Raw genomic sequence first — 21,361 nt, forward strand, 5'->3', positions numbered from 1 at the left:
TTAGGAAGGTGCTTTCTAGGGCCAGGTGGTCCACATAGTCCAATAGCAGTGTTCTGCTTGTCATCTCTAATCTGCATTCCTCCCCTCCCCAGAAATCAGTACATGCTACTGGTCATGTTGGGGTAGTGTACAGAGTTAGCATAGCTCAATACCATCCACTTCTCCTGCTGGAAAATGAGATCAAAACTTGTTTTGTTTTTTAAATTTATTCATTCATTCATTCATTCATTCATTTTTTCAAATACATTTGTCTCTGCCTTTCCCCCACCACTTTCCCTTGCCCCCTCCCTCCCTCAACTCTTCCCCTTTGGTTTTGTCCATGAGTCCTTGCTATATGTTCCTTTAATCACTATGTTGTACACCTGACACTGATGTAGTATTGTATGTCAAGTGTAATGAAAAATAAACTTTAAGAAAACTTGAATTTTAAAAACATTCACAATAAAAAAAAACAAAAACAAACTTGTGTCTCAGTGATATTCCGTAGTAAATGATGACATATAAAATACCCAGTAATTTCCTTATTTGGGGCAAATTACATTACCTTCTACAAGAGACTGTCTCTGTTAGCATGGTAAAAGTGTATTATTTTGGACTAGAAAAGACTCATGTATCATCCCAGTAACCGGGGAAAACTTTTAAAAGTAGGGAACCCATAACTTCACCAATGATTTTCTCATCTCAACTCTCTGTCTCTCTGCCTTAGCCTCCCCCAACTCTCCCTCTCTCTCTTCTCACCTGTCACTCCTGCATTTGACCCTACATATGTGTTTGCACACATGTACACACACACACCACCTACCTGCTCTGAGGTGATTTTGGATGATCATCATGTTCATGTGCATAATCTGATCTAATCAATGTGGATGGTAGGACCCAGAAAGATTAATTTTGCATTAAAATTCTGTTTTCTCAAATAATTCCCAGTCTGCTTTTCTTTTCCTGAGATATCAAGCAGCTTTAAATCCATGGGATGTCTGGAGAAATAGCAATATGCCCAAAAAATGACATTCATAATAAATAAAAATATTTGCATTATTATGTGGTAACTTCAGTTGGGTAGTCATATAATACTTGTGACTATAGGCTTTGAAATAGGCCTTGTTTCCATTCAGTTATAATAATGTATAATAATGAAATGTTTAAAGCTTATTTTATTCTGATGTATGTGTAATATATACTATTCCTATATGCGATGGTTTTAGTTTTTTGCTAGAATGACTATAGTTTTAGTTCTTCATCTATCTAAATTTTATCATTCCTAATAACACATATATTAAGCTCATGCATTAGATGGCTTTAGATTTTAAGATTATAATATTATTTAAATGTACTGTTTCTTCAGTCTCTTTTTATACATATATTTGATATTTGGTATGATCACCGTCAGCAAGGATATTAAAGGATACCACAAAGTTTGTATGCCATCCTTCTATAATTCATAAGGAATACTTCTTGATAATTTAAAAAATGTCAGAAATGTTTTTAAATTACTAATAGAATAAAGTTGCAAGTTTCAGTTATTTAAACTACCAATAAGCTTATTCTCTTTAAATAGAATTAATAGCCTCTTTCTTTTATCTTTTCACCAGTTCCAGTATTTTAAATACAATGATTAAAGTGTTCATGAAAATGATAGCTAGCATTTATTGAGGACTTACGTTGTGCTGTCTTCTACACTGAACACTTCATTTTCACTTATTTAATTCTCATAACCACACGTTCTGGTAAAAATGATCAATTCCACTTTATAGATGAGGAAACTGATATACTGAGTGATTAATAACAGAGCTTGCCCTTTTCTCTCTTATACTTCTCAGGCTCACATAATGCATTGCTGATGTGCTTGATATTGTCCCACAGGCCTCATAGGCTCTGTTTGTTGTTGTTTTTTTTTCCTTTTTTTCTTTGCTCCTCAGGCTTGATAATTTTAATGGTCTAACCTTCAAGCCTGCTGTCTTCTGTCTGCTCACACATGTTGTTGAACTTCTTTGTTTAATTTTTATTTCAGTTATTGTATCTTTTAGCTCCAGAAATTGTTTCCCTTTATTATTTTTATCTCTTTATTGATATTCTTATTTTGTTCATTCTTTGTTTACTTGATTTCCTTTCCTTTTTTATGTATGTTTTCTTTTTGCTCTTTGAGCATCATTAAGAAAGTTTTTAAAAAATCTTTGTTTAGTAAGTCTAATGTCTAGATTCTTCAGGGATAGTTTCTGTCAATTTATTTTTGTTCATTTATGAACAGTGCTTTCTGTTCTTTGTATATTTTGTGATTTTTTGTTGTTGTTGTTGACAAGTGGCTATTTGAATATTATAGTTTGGTAACTCTGGGTATCAGATTCTCTCATTCCTCAGGGTGTGCTATTTTTTATATTCTTAAAACTGTTTTGGTCCATGTGCCTAGTGACTTTCTTGAACTATTGGAGCAAATACTTAGACCTTGACATATATAGTCATTGCATTTTTTATTTCTTAGTTTATGTTCTGCTAGGGTTTTGACAGAGATTTCCCTGAATGCCAGGAGCTTAGGGGAAAAAAAGTAACACAAAAAATAAATATTTCTTTGTGTTTGCAATTCACCTCTGTGCTATGGACAGTCTTTTGTCTGTTAGCCAGCACCCTTTCTAGTGATCAGCTTAACTTGGAAGCTTAAAGTCTCCTCAGTTTCATTCTGATTATGCAGCTTGTCCTAGGCATGGGCATGGTCCTCTACTTTCCCCTGTATACCTGGGAGCTTTTGATTTTGCTATTTGCTAATTTTTCAAAGAAACTCTCCCCAGCTTTTGCTCCCAGGCCTTAGGTGGTCTGTTCTACGTTTCAGTTGTAATCTTTCCCCCATCTTAAACATCTGCTGGTTTTTAGTTTGTTTGGCTTTGCAGTATGTTGAAAAGCAGTGCCTAGCACTTTTTTTTTTGTTTTTCAGTTAGATGAAAAAGAGGTGAGCATCGTGTGTCAGTCCTTTCAGTTAGAACAGATTTGCACAGTTATTTGCAAACATAATCTGTTCTACTGCCTCTGGACCCTCCAGGTACTAGGTTCCCATACTGGGAACTGGTTTTCCTCTTCAAAACTGTCAGGGAGGGGATAGGGCAAGGGCTAGTAAAAATGTCACAGGGCTTTCAAGCTGCCTTCCTTGATCCATTGTTCATTGGTTTTTGTAAAAATTTGTTTTCCAGAGTTGTTCCAAAGTTGTTTTTAATGCTTGCTTTCAGTGTTTCTCAGGGAGGATGGGTTGTATATTCCACCATTTTGTTGATGTAACTGCTTTCTTTTTAAAAGAATTTCATTAATGATTTAATAGAAATAACATAAATATTCTCTTCTTAAATTAAAATTGTCCACTTAAATTTATTTATTTAATATATTTCCTGTGTGTTTCTCTTTTACATCTGAGTTTTTATTACCTAAAAAATAATTTCTAAATATTACATAGAGAACTAAATAAGACCATTAAATCATTAGAATGTAGATAAATTGACAGTGATAGAGAAAATGGAAAATTACTAAATACATGAGTTTTCTATATTTACTTGAGTGCTGATTCTTAGACTTAATTAGTGGTCCTGGATTTTAGCATAAATAATTAGCCTAGACTATTGTTTACCTGATTCCTGATAGGAGGTGATATCTTTAGTGTGGCTACTGTCTTCATAGATGTTGTCAAGTCTTATGCTTTGCCTTCATGTGTCAACATCTGAATCAAGTTTTTAAAAAATCATTACTTAAAATGGGATTTTAAATATAACTAACACAGTTCAGTAGTAATGCTAATTCATTTAAAAGACATAAAAGGTTTTCTAGGTCTTTACACTCAAATGTAGGTCATCTTATCCTATGACAACTAAAATGTGGTTACCCATAGCTTTATTGTCAGTGTGAACCAGATCTTTTCTCCCCTCTTACTATTAAATATTCATCACACATACTTGGTGACATTTCTCTTATAATTCAGAGATAAACCCTTTTAAAAATTATGTAATAGCTATCAGAATTCATACCTAGTGTGATGCAATACCCGAAACTTGGTGTTTTTTGATACACTCTGAAGACACAATTGAGTACATGTGTTTATTCACAGCATTATTCTGGTTCTTTTTAACCTAACCTAGCTTAACAACTCTGATTCCCTCTTCATAAAGCAGATGCTTGTGCATAAAAAGTACTGTAGAATCTCTTGTAAACCTTTGTTTAGTGTGATCTCAACAGTGCACAGATAGTTACTGTAAATGCCCTTCACTAAACATGACTGCAGTTAAAGCTGAAAAGGAGTCTGGAATTTAACTTTCAAGTTTTCAAATTTAAGCCGCCATTATACATATTATTGGCTGAATAAGTTCGATAAATGTATATTAGAAATTACTAGTAGGGAATACTATGCCTTTTGTGATATCATATGAAGCAATATAACTAGAAGCATTTTTTTTCAAATCAGCCAACTTATATTAATTGTGAATGTTATGACCTCATTTTACAAACTTAACCAACTAAAGAGAAATAAAGGTGTTATATAAATTTCAAACTGTAATGGTCCCAAGTAATTGATGAACTGTCTCTATAAATATATAATGTTGAACAATGTTATATCCCATATATAGTAACACAGTATGTATGTTATATATTATATATAATTTATGCATTTATTTAAAATTTACTCAGTTAATAAATCCAGATTATTTTATTGATCAGTGTATGTTAAATATTGAAATACTTTAAAAATCACAATTCTTTTTAAAAACTGTAATCTATTGTTAAACTACTTTTTAAGCAAGTAAAAGGAAGTCTGTTATCTTAAATTTCAGTATTTGTGGTGTTTGAGCATTTCAAAGTCTTTGTGTAAGTTTACTTTAATAATGTATTTATGTGTTTGTGAGAAAGAGAGAGTGTGTGTTCTAAAAACAACCTTTGCATCCTGGTTACAGTAAGACTACCTGATAACTTAGTTCATGAATCCAGAACAACTTAAAACATTATATTAAACTCTCTTGCACCCTCTGTTGTTATTTTTAGGGAACACTACACATACCTTCCTGTGATCACTGGTGTTAGCTTATTAAAATCCCTGCTAAAATTAATACTTAGTATATTATACTTATCTAAAAATTAGGTTGATAGTAATGTTTGTTTTAAATTCTTATTCATTGTTTCTTGTGTTACAGATATGTTTTTACTGTAAAGCAGTTTAAAAGTGAAAGATGAGTCTTTCTGTTTGCCTTTGATTTTTCTTACCAGTTTTAAACCCCTCCAAATGTTTCAAACAAATGAAAGTCTCTACAGGATATAGCACACTCTATATACAATTTTCTAGAATTATAAATTCAGTCTGTTTTTTTGTAAACCTTTCAATTGTCAGACATTTCCTTCCAAAATAAGAGTCTGGAATCATCTATACTAAAATTAAGGATTTATAACTGTAAGGAACAGATGTTTTCATAAACATTTGCTATAATTAATTTCAACTAGAGGATTGAAGGAACAAAGCAGTTTTTTCCATTTCAAAACTGTATTGCCTTTTCCTCCTATAGCAAATTCTGAAATCTTTTCTCTAATATTGTTTAGAGAAACAATTGTAGCCTTATTTAGTATGTTTTTTAGAAAGAAAAACTGCTTTTTTCCCCTTATTACCATGTTTGCAGGTTACATTTAATATGATATATTCATTCCAAATCAGGTATAAAATAAAGAACACTTTTGTAATGTATAATAATGACAAAACCTAGTAGTTTAAGAAAAGCCCTAAAGTCTTAACTATTTGAAGGATTTTGTATTTGATCTGATAAATATCAGCAGAAGGCAAGAAATGTTCTATTGGTGAGATTTTATGCATTTAAGTAAGCATAATCTTTAGTTTTAAAGAGAAAGAAGGATCATACTTTTCAATATATGATATAGTACTTATTCTATGCTGATTTTGGAGTGTTTCACAGGAAATGTCTGCAAGCTGTTAAATAACATGTGTTGTAGAAAATTTTCACTTAGCAAGACAGAGACTAATTTTCCTTATTTTTTTTTAAACTTTATTGTAATGCCATTAATTTTTTGAAGGAAGTGAAGTATGTTGAGTGAGTAATTTTATGGTTCCAGTGTCTTCAAAGAATTAACAAAGTATACCCAGCTAGATTGATCTTAATTAAACATTTAACTGTCTTTTGGGTTATTTTCTTCTATGGCAGTTGTTAACATTTTCAAGTTCTATACTACATTTTAAGATTTTTGTTTAATAAAAAAACTGGAAGCGCATTTTGAAAACTAATAGAACTAAGAGTTCAGTAAGTGAGCTCAATTCAGTTCTTATCCTCCTAAAACTTGGTTGCAGCTGCAAAGATTTTGAAGAGAACCAACATTCTTGACTAATCTGTCAACTGTAAAATGTGCAAAGAAAAATAGGTAGCTGTCATTAAAATTACATTTCAGCTTTCAATAACCATTTAATGAGTAGCATAATTATATAAGTATGGTACCTTAAGTACTATACTCAATAATTAAAAATAATCTCATCTTTAAAGTGAAAGCTCTAATTACTATTTGACTTAACCAGGACCACTGTGATGATCTCCACTGGCACCTTAGGTTGTTGAAAGTGGATTAAAAGTATAAATTAAAATTGGATATATCATTAAATTATTAAGCTTTAAATATCATAAAAATGAATATAACCTGAGGTTCAAAAGTTACATTACAGGAATTAGGAGTATAAAATGTAACCAAATTCTAGTCATTTAACATGTTTCTAAAAAAAAATGATATGTTTTATAGGAGTTACTGTGGTTTCATAAAGACTATACATTGCAGTATATATTTTAAATTTTAAACTATTACAATTAAATTTCTGTCAGTAAGAATATGTATTTTATACTATGGCATTGTTAAGCATTTTTTAACTCCTTTAGCAAATTTATTTTTTTCTACAATTTTAAACTGATAGGTATGAATTTTTTCTAAATTTGATTTTATGAATATGCCTGTTGCTTGAGTGAAAATGATTTTCCCCCTTAAATGTTAGATATTATCACACGAAGCAGAAATACTTTTTGATGTTGTTGTTATTATTATTTTTTTTTTTCATTTTTTAAACTGCTGAGCTTTTGCCAAGAGTTAAAACCTAACATTTTGGGAAGAATATTAAGATGTACTTAAAGCTCACTGGAATATGTAATTGTTCACCACCTCCCAGTTCTGCTTTCTGCCTTATTTCTTTGCTTAACTACTTTTTAGACAGGCTGAACTGGGGGCTGGAAAACATCCCCCCTCTGCTCTGTGCCTGCGCTCTTTGGGCTGTACCAGTGGTCAGGGTGGGGGACTTGGTCACTAACAAAAACGTGTCCTTTGTTTATAAACATTAGTGTATGGTTAAATGGTTTATAAATTTTGGCTTGTCTGTGATTCATAAAAAGAAAAATTCTGTACCGTTACCTTATTTGTTCCTGGTTGCAATTACTTTGGTAATATTTCTATTCAAGTTAGAAGCAGCAGTGTTGGTTTATAGTTTAGCATCAAAATAAATTTTTGGCCTAATGAGCTCTGATTACAAAAGACATTTGGGGGAGGGATGAGCAGATACATGTTTTTTGACCCAATATGCTGCATAGAGTTGTCATACAGTAGCTTTTCAACTGAAATATTCAGTTTTATATTCTCCATTATTTCAGTGTTTAAAATTTTTTTTTCCAGGAGACTCAAATAAAAACGGAAGAAGAACAAGTTCTACTTTAGATTCTGATGGGACTTTTAATTCGTATAGGTAGGTGATGAATACATAGATACATAATATTACAAGATAATGTACAAAATACCTAATCTTACAGGACCCTAACCTTACCTTACAGTAGTAAGGAACTTCTACCTATACTTTAAAAATATGACAAATGTAAAAAGTATTATGATAAGCAATTCTGCACATTTATTAAGTAATGGAAATTACAATATTCTAAATTCTTGAATAAATGGGATTATTATAGATATCCCTTAACGTGTATTAATATAATTGGAATGAATACACAAGTAGTGTTAAGCTTCATTAGAATCCATTTTTCTTTTTTTTTCAGTTTATCTATTACAGTATGAAAGGCTTCCTTTTGTTTACGTTTTTTGTGAAACAAAGAATACTGTTTATGAGCAACTAAGAGAGTATAAAATGTAATCCCTGGTTATATTAAGTGCTGTTTGTTAATATCCCGTTTGGCTCTTCAGCACACAGGGCAGTTACAGTCTCAATTAGTGATTTTAAAAAAGAATGCACTAGTTAAGAAAATGTGTATCTTATCTAGTGTTCAGTTAATATTCTCCTTTTAACTTGAATTTGCTTGAGTATTTATGGAATTTTTACCTTCATAAGAGAGAAACCTAAAAAGAAGAAAGAGTAAAGTATTTCCAGTAATATTTGAAAATTTATATACTGAACCAAAATGATGTAAGAACTAGATTTACTGTTAGGGAAAAAAAGTAGATTCAATAATAGTACATTTTGGCATTATAGATAGCAAAGCAGATTGTTGAAGAAATATTTTAATTGGAGTGCACTGTCCTTACGGTTAAATAGGTCTGGTACTTGTGTAATGACACTGTAAAATATATGCAAGAACCATTGTACACTTGGCAACTCATTTGACTATTAAGCTGTCACTCCTTTTATATAATAAATATGGATTTTACACTTAGAATTTGTATATATTTATATGAATACATACTCTGTATCCCTAATTGGAACTGTATTATTTGTTTTCTCAGATCCCAGGCAAGCTTTTAACATCTAGAGTAGGGCTTTGGGTACAGGAAGCACTTAATAAGAATATAGTAAATGTGAAAGTTTTCACAATTTGTTTATGAACTCCAGAAATGAGATGATAATTGAAATATTTGACATCTTTATTTTATACCGGTTGGGGTCTGTATGAATAATCAGTCGTTCAAATGTCATGGATACTACAAAAGGCTTATGTTCCCATGGTGTTCTAGAAAGTATTATCACTGCAGTAAAGATCATATGTTGTCATATTTTCACTATACCCATTCTACCATATAAATGTTGGAATTCTCCAAATCATTCATTTTAGTGCTCAGGTGTGATATAAACTTGGAATTGGACATGTTAAATAATAGGTAGAGTTCTGTATCTGAACATGTTATAGCTCATCAGTCAAAAAAAAAGGTGAATATAAAAGTTAAATAAATATTCATGATTTGTCATGTAACTGAGGAATGTTAATATAATAATTTATATGAAATCTATGGTGGTAATATCATTATTAGATATAAATACAATAAAAATAACCAAGACAAAAGGAAAATAAAGATGTATTTCAAAGGAAGGAAAATCTATATGTTTATAAATTCAGTTGGTGAATTATATTTTACAATTACATTATAATATAGCTAATTATAGTAAATAATGGACATAATAAAAAGTTAAGAGAAATGTGTTAATGTGAATGCACAGTATTATCTTGTAGTTTATTTTCTTGAATAGTTTGAAGATAAAGGATCTTAGTTTTATTGAATGATAATTGTATTTTGAAAATGAACTCCTAATGCAACTTTGCACAATAAATACTAATGTTGTTAACTAATATATTTTTAATCAATGCCTGTCAGTGTTGTAATGTTAGGATATTAATTTATTGTTGTAATTAAAAAGGCAAGATAAAAAGCTCACGTAATACAGTATATAAAAACAAGCTTTTAATAGTTGGCAGGCCAGTGCTGTTATTAAATAGTATTATAGTATTTAAGGTGTGAAATGAATGTTTTTCTACTCAGTAGGCAATAGCTCTTACAATATAATGAGCTTACTTGTGAATTTGACACTTGGGTTAAATGCAGAATTCATAGAAGCACAGCTCTGGGGTATATTTTCATATTAAGGTTAACTGATAAAACCTAGGAATTGTTGCAGAATCACACTAAAATGGCAACAGAATTGTCAGTAAAATTCACTTTTGAAAATGAAAATTATTTTTCTCCTGCCATCATAGCTCTTTTAAACTAACTGGAAATAGGTCATTGGAAAAATGTGAACGTTCCAAACCCTCAAACATCCTAACCATTTTACCTTTGTATTATTTAAACTGCCTCAGAAATCCTGACCTTCCTTCACAGCTAGACAATTCTGGCTGTCAGCCTGGTGTGAGCATGCTCAAGCTGCATCTCCTTGTGTCCAGGGTAATCAGTAGCCTTACTTTGTCATCTGTAAACTGGATACTTCCTTCTCACAGCTGTTTTAAAGACTGAGATAAAATGTGTAAGATAAAGCCTTTTGAAAATTTAAATGCAAATCCATGCATTATTACTATTATTTTGTGCTTACCTGAAAAATTGTCAGCTTTGTAGCCTTAGTCCTCATTTAATCCTGTACCAGGTATACCCTTGTTGTAGCATATGCTGAGGTTTTATTAACTTTTGAATTTGTCACCTAAATCTGTATTTTTCTATTTTGTTTCATTATTGTGGTTTATAGATTTTCAGTTTCAGGAGGGCATAGTCTCTGTTTTTTCATTGTTTTGTTTGTTTCTAATACCCAACATAGTGAGTTGGTTCAAATACTTTGGAGACTTTGGACAAATTTTAGCCTCACTTTCCTCATCTTTAAAGTGGCGATAATAAAGATAAAGAGGAGTTAATGGGATAATGTCATTAGTGTCACCTGGTAAGTGGCGATAATAAAGATAAAGAGGAGTTAATGGGATAATGTCGTTAGTGTCACGTGGTAAATGCTGAATAAATATTAGCTGATTTTATCTTCCAATCAATGTCATATCATTGTCATCATCGTTATCTTTTTGGTAATATAGAATTTTTTTTATAGTGCTCTAATTTAGAGACACCAAAAGGGAGATTTCTAAAAATGTGTCTTATAGGAAAATAACTTTGTTAGCAGAAAGAGAGCTAAGAACAAGCTTAATGTGAGGCTTGTTCTTAGTCTCTGATACAGTACTCTGATCAGAAAAGCTCAGTCTCTGATACAGTACTATAGGTTGCCTTTATATTAATGAAATTGTACACATGGTAAAGATAAAAAGAAGATGTTTTACTATTAGCCTAAGTTCAGAGGAGGATTTTTGGAATTTTGACCAAAAATTGTGAAATTCAAATTGATGTACCCTAACTATAGCTTTGCATGCCTACTGTTCATAGATTTGGTTTTCATAGGCTGGGAGGCTTAACTTTGGATGCATCTTTTGTGCTTTTTGCTTCATTGATTCAAAATAGAGTTCAGCTACATTTAACTCATAAGGCATACATTGATTGCTGTATGATGCCTGGGTAATAGACTATGTCTTGTTTTGGCAGTTTTCTTTAGAATTTGTTTGTATATCTCCTGACCAATTTTCAGATGAATTATGAAAATGAAAAATGAGTAAGAATTGAGAAAATATTATTAGTCTATGCATTGTATCTTGTAATTGTTTTAGAGACCAATTTTAATGTTTTCTGTCAGATGATACGAGCTTTCTCTATTTCTTATACAACCATTAAAACTGAGATCCCTTACTGGGTGTGAAAGAAGTTTGCCAGTTAGCAGTTTCCAATAGATGTTGAACTTCAGTGACTAGCACAAGGTCACATGGTAGAAGGAATATCCTATCACTGCCTCCCCCACCCCCTCTTTCCAAGGGCAGCTGACCTTCTCCTCTGCAAAGAGGCAAGCCCCTTGCCAGCATACATGACTACAGACTATTACATTAATCTGTTTAGCTGTAGTACCAGCTGCTTGCATGTTTTTAATTATCTTATTAGGTGGTATAACAGTGACCTATGAAATAAATTGAAGGTGAACATTTTGAAATTTCCTTTCATTTACCCTATGTTTCTAAATACCTTTATTGATTAAAGTACAACTTTCTACAAAAGTTCATAGGGAACCTATATGGTTTTTGAATCAGTGTAATGCTTTTTAAAGTATACAGTCATAATTCCAAATATAGAAATAACTTCATTTTTGTCTCATGAGGCTGTGTTTATAGCCACAAATCCATGTTAAAACTCATTGGTTTAATAGTCAATTTAGTTAGAGAAAACTCAGACCAGTTATTGATATTCTCTAGGAAACTCAAAATAATGCTTAATTTCAGACATTGTCTTGGCATTCTGTAAATGACATAGGATAGAATATAAATCATTGTAGATTACTTTACAATAAGTTTGTATATTTAACTCTGATTTTCTGTATTCTGCATATATACTAGTAAATCATCTAGCCTACCCTCATTATTTTCGGATTTTAATTTCACATGGTACCATTTCGGAGTATATTTGCCCAAGCTGTGCTGTTAAGAAAAATGTACTGGTACTACCTTTTAGATTTTGACAGTTGGAATATTTTCAAATAATACTTTGTAAATGAGTGTTGACTCCATGACACACAGTTCAAAATAACAACCAGTGGTTGTTCAATTACAAGTCAGAGCTAATACACCAAGACTGTAATAATTTAGTTAGAAACCCTGGTGTTGAATTAACAAACAATGGTTTTTGGATACAAAAGAACTGCATGTGTGTTTTTTGAGTTAGTAAATCCTACAACTAGGAATAGTAAGGTGACTTGAGACTGGAAAATCTATAAACACCTTAAATACTTACAACATTATTTATGTCTTTTTAAAATCTAAAGAAATACTATGTTTCATATTTCTGAAGAACTTTTTTTGAAGAAATAAAAGGCATTTTTTTTTTCCTTTCTATATTTTCTTTTCTTTCCTTGATCTGAATAGTGGGGTTATTTCTGGCCAGTGAGGGTCAGTTGATTGGAGTGCCATCCCATAACTGAAAGGTTGTCAGTTCAATCCCTGCTCGGGGCATGTGTACAATCCTTAGTCTGAGGTTATAATTTCTTAGTAGTGATCAAAGCTTCTAGCGTTGGTCTAAAGTAGTGGGGTTAGAATTTCTTAATAACAAAGCTTTCATAGTTGCCTTTCTTTCTTAATATGGTATGTTCTATAGCTCCACAGAGCCAAAGCTGTTTAAATTGGTAAAAAAGTTTTTAAAAATTTGGTTGGGTTAGTTTTTATAATCTGAAAGTCAAGTCTTGAAAAAATATATTAATTTGAATTTACTATAGTCATTGAGTGAATTGTAAAAATCAGGCTTCGAGTTGTTTCACAAAGATTTTTATTTATCATCTTTACATGTAATAAGTAATTTGGGAGGAAGTGGAAAACATACTTCCATCACTAACATTTATTTTTGGTATAATATTTCCCCCCCCCCCCATTTGTATGTAAGAATGTCATATGTCTCTTGAAATAACAATGAAGCAATGATTCAAAAAAATTAGAATAGAGATCATTTCAAATTCAGAATTCTAAGTTATTGTTATATTCTTACATGGTATAAATTTGTTAACCTGTTATTTTTAAGAATATGAAGTCATTTGACTTGCTGAAAGCTATACTGTACTAGTTTGTTCAAGCCACTATAACAAAATACCAGAGTCTGAGTAGTTTGTAAACAGTAGAAATTTATTTCTCATAGTTCTGGGGTCTGGGAAGTTTAAAGATTAAAGTGCTGGCAGATTTGGTGTCTGTTGAGAGCCCACATCCTGGTTCTTACACGGTCTTTTCACTGTGTTCTCACCTGGTAGAAGAGGTGAGAGAGCTCTCTGGGGACATCTTTTGTAACAGCACTAAACATGAGGGCCCGCATGACTTAATCATCTCCTGAAAGCCCCACTTCCAAACACCATCACACCCGACTCAGCATATAAATTAGAGGGATTGGAGGGGTGCGCCTTCAGTCCATAGCCTATGTTACAGAACGTAGAGACCTCCTTGGATTCCCTATCCCACGCCGCCACCACTTGCCAACTGAAGTTCCTAAGGCCTTGCCATTTGAAGTATTTTTTCAAGGCATCATAGCTTAGTAAGTAGATGAGGAAGGAGGGCCTAGAATTAGGATTTCTTTCCTGATTCTTAGAGCGTTGTTTTTCTCACTTCGATGTGCTGCCTTTATTTGGTTGAGAATCTGTATAATTATATGCCAGAAACTCTTGTAAGTTCTTAAGAATGAACTCATATTTTAGGGAAACAATTTGGAAAAAGCATACAGATAGAAAGAAGGCTCAACCACTAATGACTCCACCAGTTACTGACTGTGTGACCTTAGGCAGGATAATTAACTTCTCTGATTCCTGGTAACCTCATTTGTAAAATTGTAATGTTAACAGTTTCCATACCATAGAGCAGCGATTTCCAACCTTTTACATCTCACAGCACAATAAACTAATCACTAAAATTCTGTAGCACATCAAAAAATAAATATATTTTTTTGCCAATCTGACCAAAAAAATAGGTATAATTTTGATTCATTCACACTGGTCAGCTATTGCTATGTTGGCTCTTAGAAATATTTTATTTGACAATCTAAGGGAAAAGAGGTCAGTGCCCCTTACTAAATTGTCAAGTATTGCATGTTTTACAAATTCTTGAGGCACACGGGTTGAAAGTCAGTGTCACTGACTTACAAGGAGTGTACCTACAAATGTGTTGAACACCTGGCCCAGTCACCCACCACATAGAAGGTGGTAAATACTAGTTCCTTCACCTTCCCTTTTTTTCTCTCCTTTCTAAATTTTTTTTCAATTTTAATCAACTTTTTCACCTCATACTGTTGTCTTTTATCTCAGAAAAGTATTTTTTTCTGGAAGAGCATTTTTAAAATGCTGTCTAGTTCTGAGGTGGCAGTAAATGATATTAAAGAATCAAATCTACAGTTATCTGTAAAATATAAGACCTACAGATATCTACAGTTACCTAGAGATTATATAGGAGGAATTTTTGTAAAACCCATACTGATATTTAACTCACAATCATATTATTAAGTATATCTTATTTCCATATTTGCTCAATTAGCTCCACAACCTTTATAGTTAAATTATGATTTCAAAGAGCACAAAACGTATAACCTTTGCATTTTCAAGAAACCAAATTCAGAATATTACCTCTTATTCTTATGTTCATAATGGAGCCACATTTGATAGGAGAAATGAATATCACATTTGAATGTTGAATGTATCTTCTTGAAGTAATTTTATTGTTTTTATGGTAGTGAAACTAGTCAATATATATGCTTCTCTATAATATACAGTCTGTCCGAACTAACTGTTGATCACTGAAGTCTCTGGAAATATGTTACCTTCTATTTAAATAATCAACTGATTTGTTTCCATGTACACTGATGCACCACATAATGGCATTTGGGTCAAAGACACACAGCATATAGAACAGTGGTCCAATAAGATGATAATGGAGCTGAAAAGCCCTATGGCCTTGTGAGGTCTCCGCTAGCATAGTGCGATGCATTACTCATGTGTTTGTGGTGATGCTGGTGCAAACAAACCTACTGTGCTGCCAGTCCTATAAAAGCCCAGCACACACAGCTATGCATAGTACATAGTATTTGATAATGATCATAAGTGACTGTGTTATTGGGTTAATGTGTTTATTATACGTTTTATCGCTTCTTTAGAGCACAAAAGTTTGCTGTAAAACAGTATACTGTGTAAACCTTGCAGCAACCTCATACACCTCATTTATTACAACTCTTCATTGCATTATTTCCTCTTGCGCTTCATTCAGTCTCATTTTGTTTATTCAGTGTGACCCCCAAGCATACCAGATCCACTGCTAATGTTGCTAGTAAGAAGCCATATCAAATGGTTGTCCTGGAAATGAAATTAAAAGTGGGTGAGGACTATGAAAGGTAGAAAATCAGTGATGGCTATTGCTCACCAGTCCGGTGTATTCATTCCACAATAGCTGTGATCTTGAGGAACAGGAACAAAGTGACAGATGCTGTTAAGGATCTGCTTCGTTAAAGATGATGGGACTAACAAAAATTTAAGAAGGGCCCGTATCAGACATGGAGCAGCTTCTAGCTACCTGTATGGAAGACCAGGTGCAGAAGAGTAGCTCTGAAGACCGTGACGATCATGACCAAAAGAAAAAGTTTCCGGTGTTGAAAGAAAAGGCTGAACCGGACTAAGATGTTGAATTTACTGCTAGTTCTGGTGTCTTAAATTCCTCAGGGATCGTTATTCATTACATAATATGAAATGAGTGCTGAGTCTATGGGTGCTGATATGAAAGCCGCTGAAGAGTTTTTGGAAACTCTAGGAAAGCTAATTGTGGAGGAAAATTACTCACCACAACAAATATTCAATATGGATGAATGAAACCTCCCTATTCTGGAAGTGGGATACCTGAAAGCATTTTCATGAGGAGACCAAGTCAATGCCAAATTCAAGTCTTTTATGGACAGGATAGCAATATTGCTTGGGGACAATGTTGCAGGCTACAGATTGAAACCCTTTGTGGTCTGGCACAGCGAGAACCCCAGGGCCTTGAAGCACATCAGTAAGCACACATTGCCAGTGTACTAAAGAAGCAATAAGGAGTCATGAGTGACCCAGTTTCTCTTCCAAGGTTCCCTCCTAAATTGCTGCCAGTAAAATGGAGAAGTTCTATTTGGAGAGTATCATACCTTTCAAGATTTTGCTGATAATGCTCCTGTACTTCATCTTTTTACTGGTGATCTTGATCCCAATATCAGAGTGGTACTTCTCCCTTTATACCCCACTTCTTTAATACAACCAATGGATCAAGGACTTACAGAAGCTTTTGAGGCTTGCTACCTAAGAGGACCTTTGTCCAGGCTGTTGCCACAACTGAGGAAGACCCTGATGCAACTCTGAAGCATTTGGAAGAATTACAACATCTAGGACTGCATGTTACCAAGCAGTGAATGAATGGTATCTGGAAGAAGACACTCAAGAAATTTGCCCATGGCTTCAGAAACTCGCCAAACGTAAGTAGGTTGCAAAAACCAACAAGGCTGTCCTTGAAACGACAAACAACTTTAACCTGGGTGTGGACCCAGAAAAGCTCCTAGACATGGTTCCTGAGGTACTGACTAATAAGTTATTTGAACTGGAACAAGAACTCCTAGCTGAAGAAGAGGTAAGATAAAAGGAAACTTCAAGAGATGGAAAAGAACCCCCAAGAAAATTCACAAGGAAGGGTTTAGCAGAAGCTTTTGCAGACCTTAGCAGTCTCCTTAAAAAGTTAAAAAATATGAACCCAAACACTGAAAGGTTTTCATTGTTAGAGAGAAATGTTTATGGTGGATTATCTGCTTACTTTTTATCTGTGACTTAAAAAAAGAGACAAACCAAGTAAACCACTATGGACATATTTCTGAAAAAGTTATACCTCCTCAAGCACAGCCTCAGGCAGATCCTTCAGGAGGTTTTCCAGAAGAAGACATTGCTATCACAGGAGATGAGATCTCCATGAGATGAGAACATGTCGTTGTTCTCGAAGACCTTCCAGTGGGACAAGATGTGGAGGTAGAAGACAGTGTAGGCCTAGGCTAATGTGTGTGATTGTCTTAGTTTTTAACAAAAAAGTTTAAAAAGTAAAATATTTTTCAATAGAAAAAAGCTTATACAAAAGGATTTAAAGAAAGAAGGTATTTTTGTACAAATATGCAGTATGTGTTTTAAGCTAAGTGTTATTACAAAGGAGTTGAAAAGTTAAAAAATTTAAAGTTTATAAAGTGAAGTAGTTTTAGTAAGCTAAGGTTATTATTGAATAAAGACATATATATTTATAAATTTAGTATGTCCTAAGTGTATGATGTTTATAAAGTCAACAATAATGTGCAGTAACGGCCTTCACATTCACTCACCACCCACACACTAACCCACCCAGAGTTCGTGCCCTGTGCAGGTTTACTATTTTTTTATTTTACATTGTATTTTTATGGTACCTTTACTATGTTTAGCTATGTTTAGATACACAAATTACCATTGTGTTAAAATTGCCCGCAGTATTTTCAGTACAGTGACATGCTGTACAGGTTTGTAGCTAGCCGAAGAACAGTGGCTGTCCCATGGAGCGTAGGTGTGGAGGAGTGGGCTGTACTGTCTGGGTTTGTGTAAGCACACTCTGTGATGTTTAATCAATGGGGAAAGTGCCTAAGGATGCATTTCTCATGACATACCCTAATTATTAAGCGATGCATAACTATACAGCCTTAATATAACCCAAACTAACTGGAGTATACATGTTACAGTTTGAGTTTCTTTCCTTCATAAACCCCTTCAAGCCCTTTTTAGTACCTGTAGCTAGGTTGTAGGGGAATTTTTTTGATATTTGTTTATTTACATTGTCGGCCCCAAGCTCCACTCACCTAAAAACTGTGTAAATGTTTGTCTTTGAAATGACAGGCATACATTTGAAATATGAGGATGTGAGGGTTAAGGAGCTCTGAGAGTCCCTTCCCCTGGACACACTTCTGGTTTCCCCCAGTGTTCCTTGTTGAAATGCACCCACTGTCCGCCCTATGAATTTTTGTGAGTCCGTAATATGTTACCACGCTGTGCTTCTTAACGTATGGTAATGAAATAGACAAAATCTATTAAATGATGTTGAATGTGTTGCTGGATCTATAATTTGAGGAAATAATGCATAGGATTAGGATTGAAACTTGGAAAGTTACATAAATCTTTTAAAATGTAGAAAGTGATATTCAATATTTGTCTATTTTCTCTATCAGGTTAGCTAGCCTTTTGGGGAGAAGTAGCAGTGGTTAGTAATCAGATTTTTCCTTTTATTTTTAATCTAGAGCTTTTATAAGTGCTTTTCTGACATGTTTATCTCTTTTTTTGCGGGGGAGGGGGTGGTCCAAGACAGCTAACATCTCAATCATTCTGCAGGTCTTTATTGTCCACTCATTGTAGGCAGTCCAGCGCACTAAGAGGAATAAACACAGACCCTGCCCTGGTGTCCTCATGGCCTAGGAGGGCAGACAGACATGGAAGCAGCTAACACAGATGCTGAGTGGTGTTGCACAGGGGGCATTTTACCAAGAACTGGGGAACCCCAGACGGAGTAGTTAGAACCGAGGGGGTAGGGGAGGCGGCAGGAAGATATGTTTACTACACATCCTAGAGGGACAGGCGTTTTCTAGGGTGAATAATATGAACAATCTTCATTTTTTTACTCTTTAGCAATGTAGTTCCTTTACACTATTAGAATGGGTAGATTTGATTGGCCTTAAATTTTTCACTGACAAAATTATGCTCTTACCTATAAAGACAACCGCTGTTTTTACAATATTAAAAGTTTATGTTTCAATATATCATAGATGTGTGGTATATTTGAATCAAAGATCAAAGCATTTAACTGGACGTTGAGACTGTGTCTTTAAATGCATTAAAATTATATGAAATAGTTGATAATGATACTAATTGAGAATAAATATTATATGCCTAGAAAGATGGGGAAGATTGATACAGCAGCTATGGAATGAAATAGAGCCTGCTAATGGGGGAGTATTTGAAATTTAGAAGTTGTCCTAGTGTTATCTGAACATATGGACATAGCTTTCATTCCATGATTATAGATGTAATGTCCTGAGATAGATATAGAAGTAGTTTAGTCTGGTTGACATATTCTCAAGGAGTTTCAAAGGTTGTATTTCAAGCTTCTTTCTCAGATTAGGAAAGTAATGCCGATGACATACCCAAGTCTCTCAACCCATCTGAAGCAAACCAGGATAGGTGACTCTCATAGCCCTCATTACACTCTCTTAACTCTCTTTACGGGTTTTTAATGTGCTTCTAGATCTTAAAAATCTCTTGAGCCAGAGAGCTCTGCCATCACTGAACCTGGCACAGATATCTCATTATTTGGATTTTGTTCAGTCCACAGTAGTAAGTTTATAATCTCCGAAGTAACCACTGCCCTTTGCTTGCTTCCCCACCTTGACCCCTGGGCCATGCCAAGACTCTGCTCCTCTCTGTCGTATTCTGACTATGTAGGTTAAGAGGGACTGCTTTTCCATAGGAGAGATTTGGGACAGGGAGTAGAGTGGGATAAATAAATGAAGCCAGAGTGGCCTCTTCAGCATTTTTAACACTGCTCCCATTTTGGTTTCTCTCACTGCCACCTGGGTCTTTGATGGACCCTAGAGAGGAACCCCTGCCTTTTATCTCTAGAAGCCATTCCTAATCATAATGTCTTTAAGGACTCTATAGAAAAATGGGAATTTTCTTATGGTCCCAATTTTCAGTTTTATAGTAGCATTCCGTGTTTCCATAAAGTAACAGCTTTATGGAAACATCTCTTTGGTTCATAAAGATGTCGGTGGTCATGTACTTAAATTTTTTGTGGCATGCATTTGGAATCTGAATCACTGAGTGTATGGATAACAGAATAGCAAATAGCAAAATGACAAAAGGACTTTTTATGAAGTCAGGACTAGACTTGGGTTCTTTTGAAGTAGATGAACCCAAATAAGATAAAATTTCAGCGGTGGTGAATATTTCTGCTTAACACAGGAATTTTTATGACACGATTTAATTTGGGTGAAGAGGTCATGAGAAAATGTTTCATCTTCCACTATGATGCAGAACAACTGTTTAAAAAAATCGGTAATCAAAATACTACTCCCACTGTTGTTCTAGCCTTCGTGGGAAACAGAGTACAGACTCAAAGTAGGTCTCCACAGCCTGATTTCTTTATTTCAGAGTTTTCCCTAGCCCTCTCTCCTCCACCCCTAAAACCAACATTAAGAAAAGGGATGTTTCCCCCTTTTCTTTGGATACACAGTAACATATCAGTTATCTAGAGCTCAGATTTCTAATAGCTTCAACCAACTAGGATATAATCAGAAACTTAGAAATAGATGGAAAATACTAGAATGGCCAGAAAGTTTGTTAAAGTATATTTGGTCACAGGAGGGCTCTTTTAGTCCTTACTCTGCTTTTACTTAGTTTTATTTCTTATTTTTTAATTAAAAAGATTATATAATAGTTTGTAATATTGAAGTGAAGCAAGAATGTGTAACAGTTTAAAGTTGAGTTTGTTGTCTTTATTTTAAAAAAGACAAATTAAACTGAGCAAATGATAGGTCGGTAGAGATTTAGAATTTCTAAAAGCTAATTACATAATCATTATACGAATTGGGAGCTGGTAACCTGACAAGTGTGGTCATGAGAGAAATGCCACGAAAAACAGAATGCAAAGCTCCACAAGCAAATCAGTGCAGAGTTGTTTCATGTGAGGGCAAATAGCTGTACTTTTTCCAGCTGTATACTACATCTGGACAAAAATTCCTTTAGGTCTTATAAATGTTTTGATATTCTCAACACTTTTGTGTTGAGGAAAAAAAATGTACATTGGCCTTTCATCATACTGGGTAAAGGAGGCATGGAATTTTTTAAAATTGTGAGTTCTCAAAAATTCTTTAATTATAATTGAGTGAGGTTTTCTAGTAGGCCTTCGGTAGGAACATTTCCTTATCTTTTCAGAGGCCCTTGTGAAATTGATTTCCCAGGCACACTAATCCAAGTTATAAACTACGT

The 21,361-nt window shown here is 33.7% G+C and overlaps 1 protein-coding gene across 1 annotated transcript in view; it reads left to right on the top strand.

Annotated features, from left to right (window-relative positions):
• The window catches only part of TBC1D5 (TBC1 domain family member 5), a 490,954-nt gene that overhangs the window by 240,440 nt on the left and 229,153 nt on the right, over window positions 1-21,361 (top strand). The window contains exon 6 of the mRNA XM_054595215.1: window positions 7,672-7,741. Within this exon, the coding sequence (XP_054451190.1) occupies window positions 7,672-7,741 (70 nt within the window). The remainder of the gene's footprint in view (window positions 1-7,671; window positions 7,742-21,361) is intronic.

The sequence above is a fragment of the Pteronotus mesoamericanus genome, unplaced genomic scaffold (genome assembly GCF_021234165.1).
Source record: "Pteronotus mesoamericanus isolate MK-2021 breed Mesoamerican mustached bat unplaced genomic scaffold, CSHL_Meso_final scaffold_54, whole genome shotgun sequence".
Lineage (NCBI taxonomy): Eukaryota > Metazoa > Chordata > Mammalia > Chiroptera > Mormoopidae > Pteronotus > Pteronotus mesoamericanus.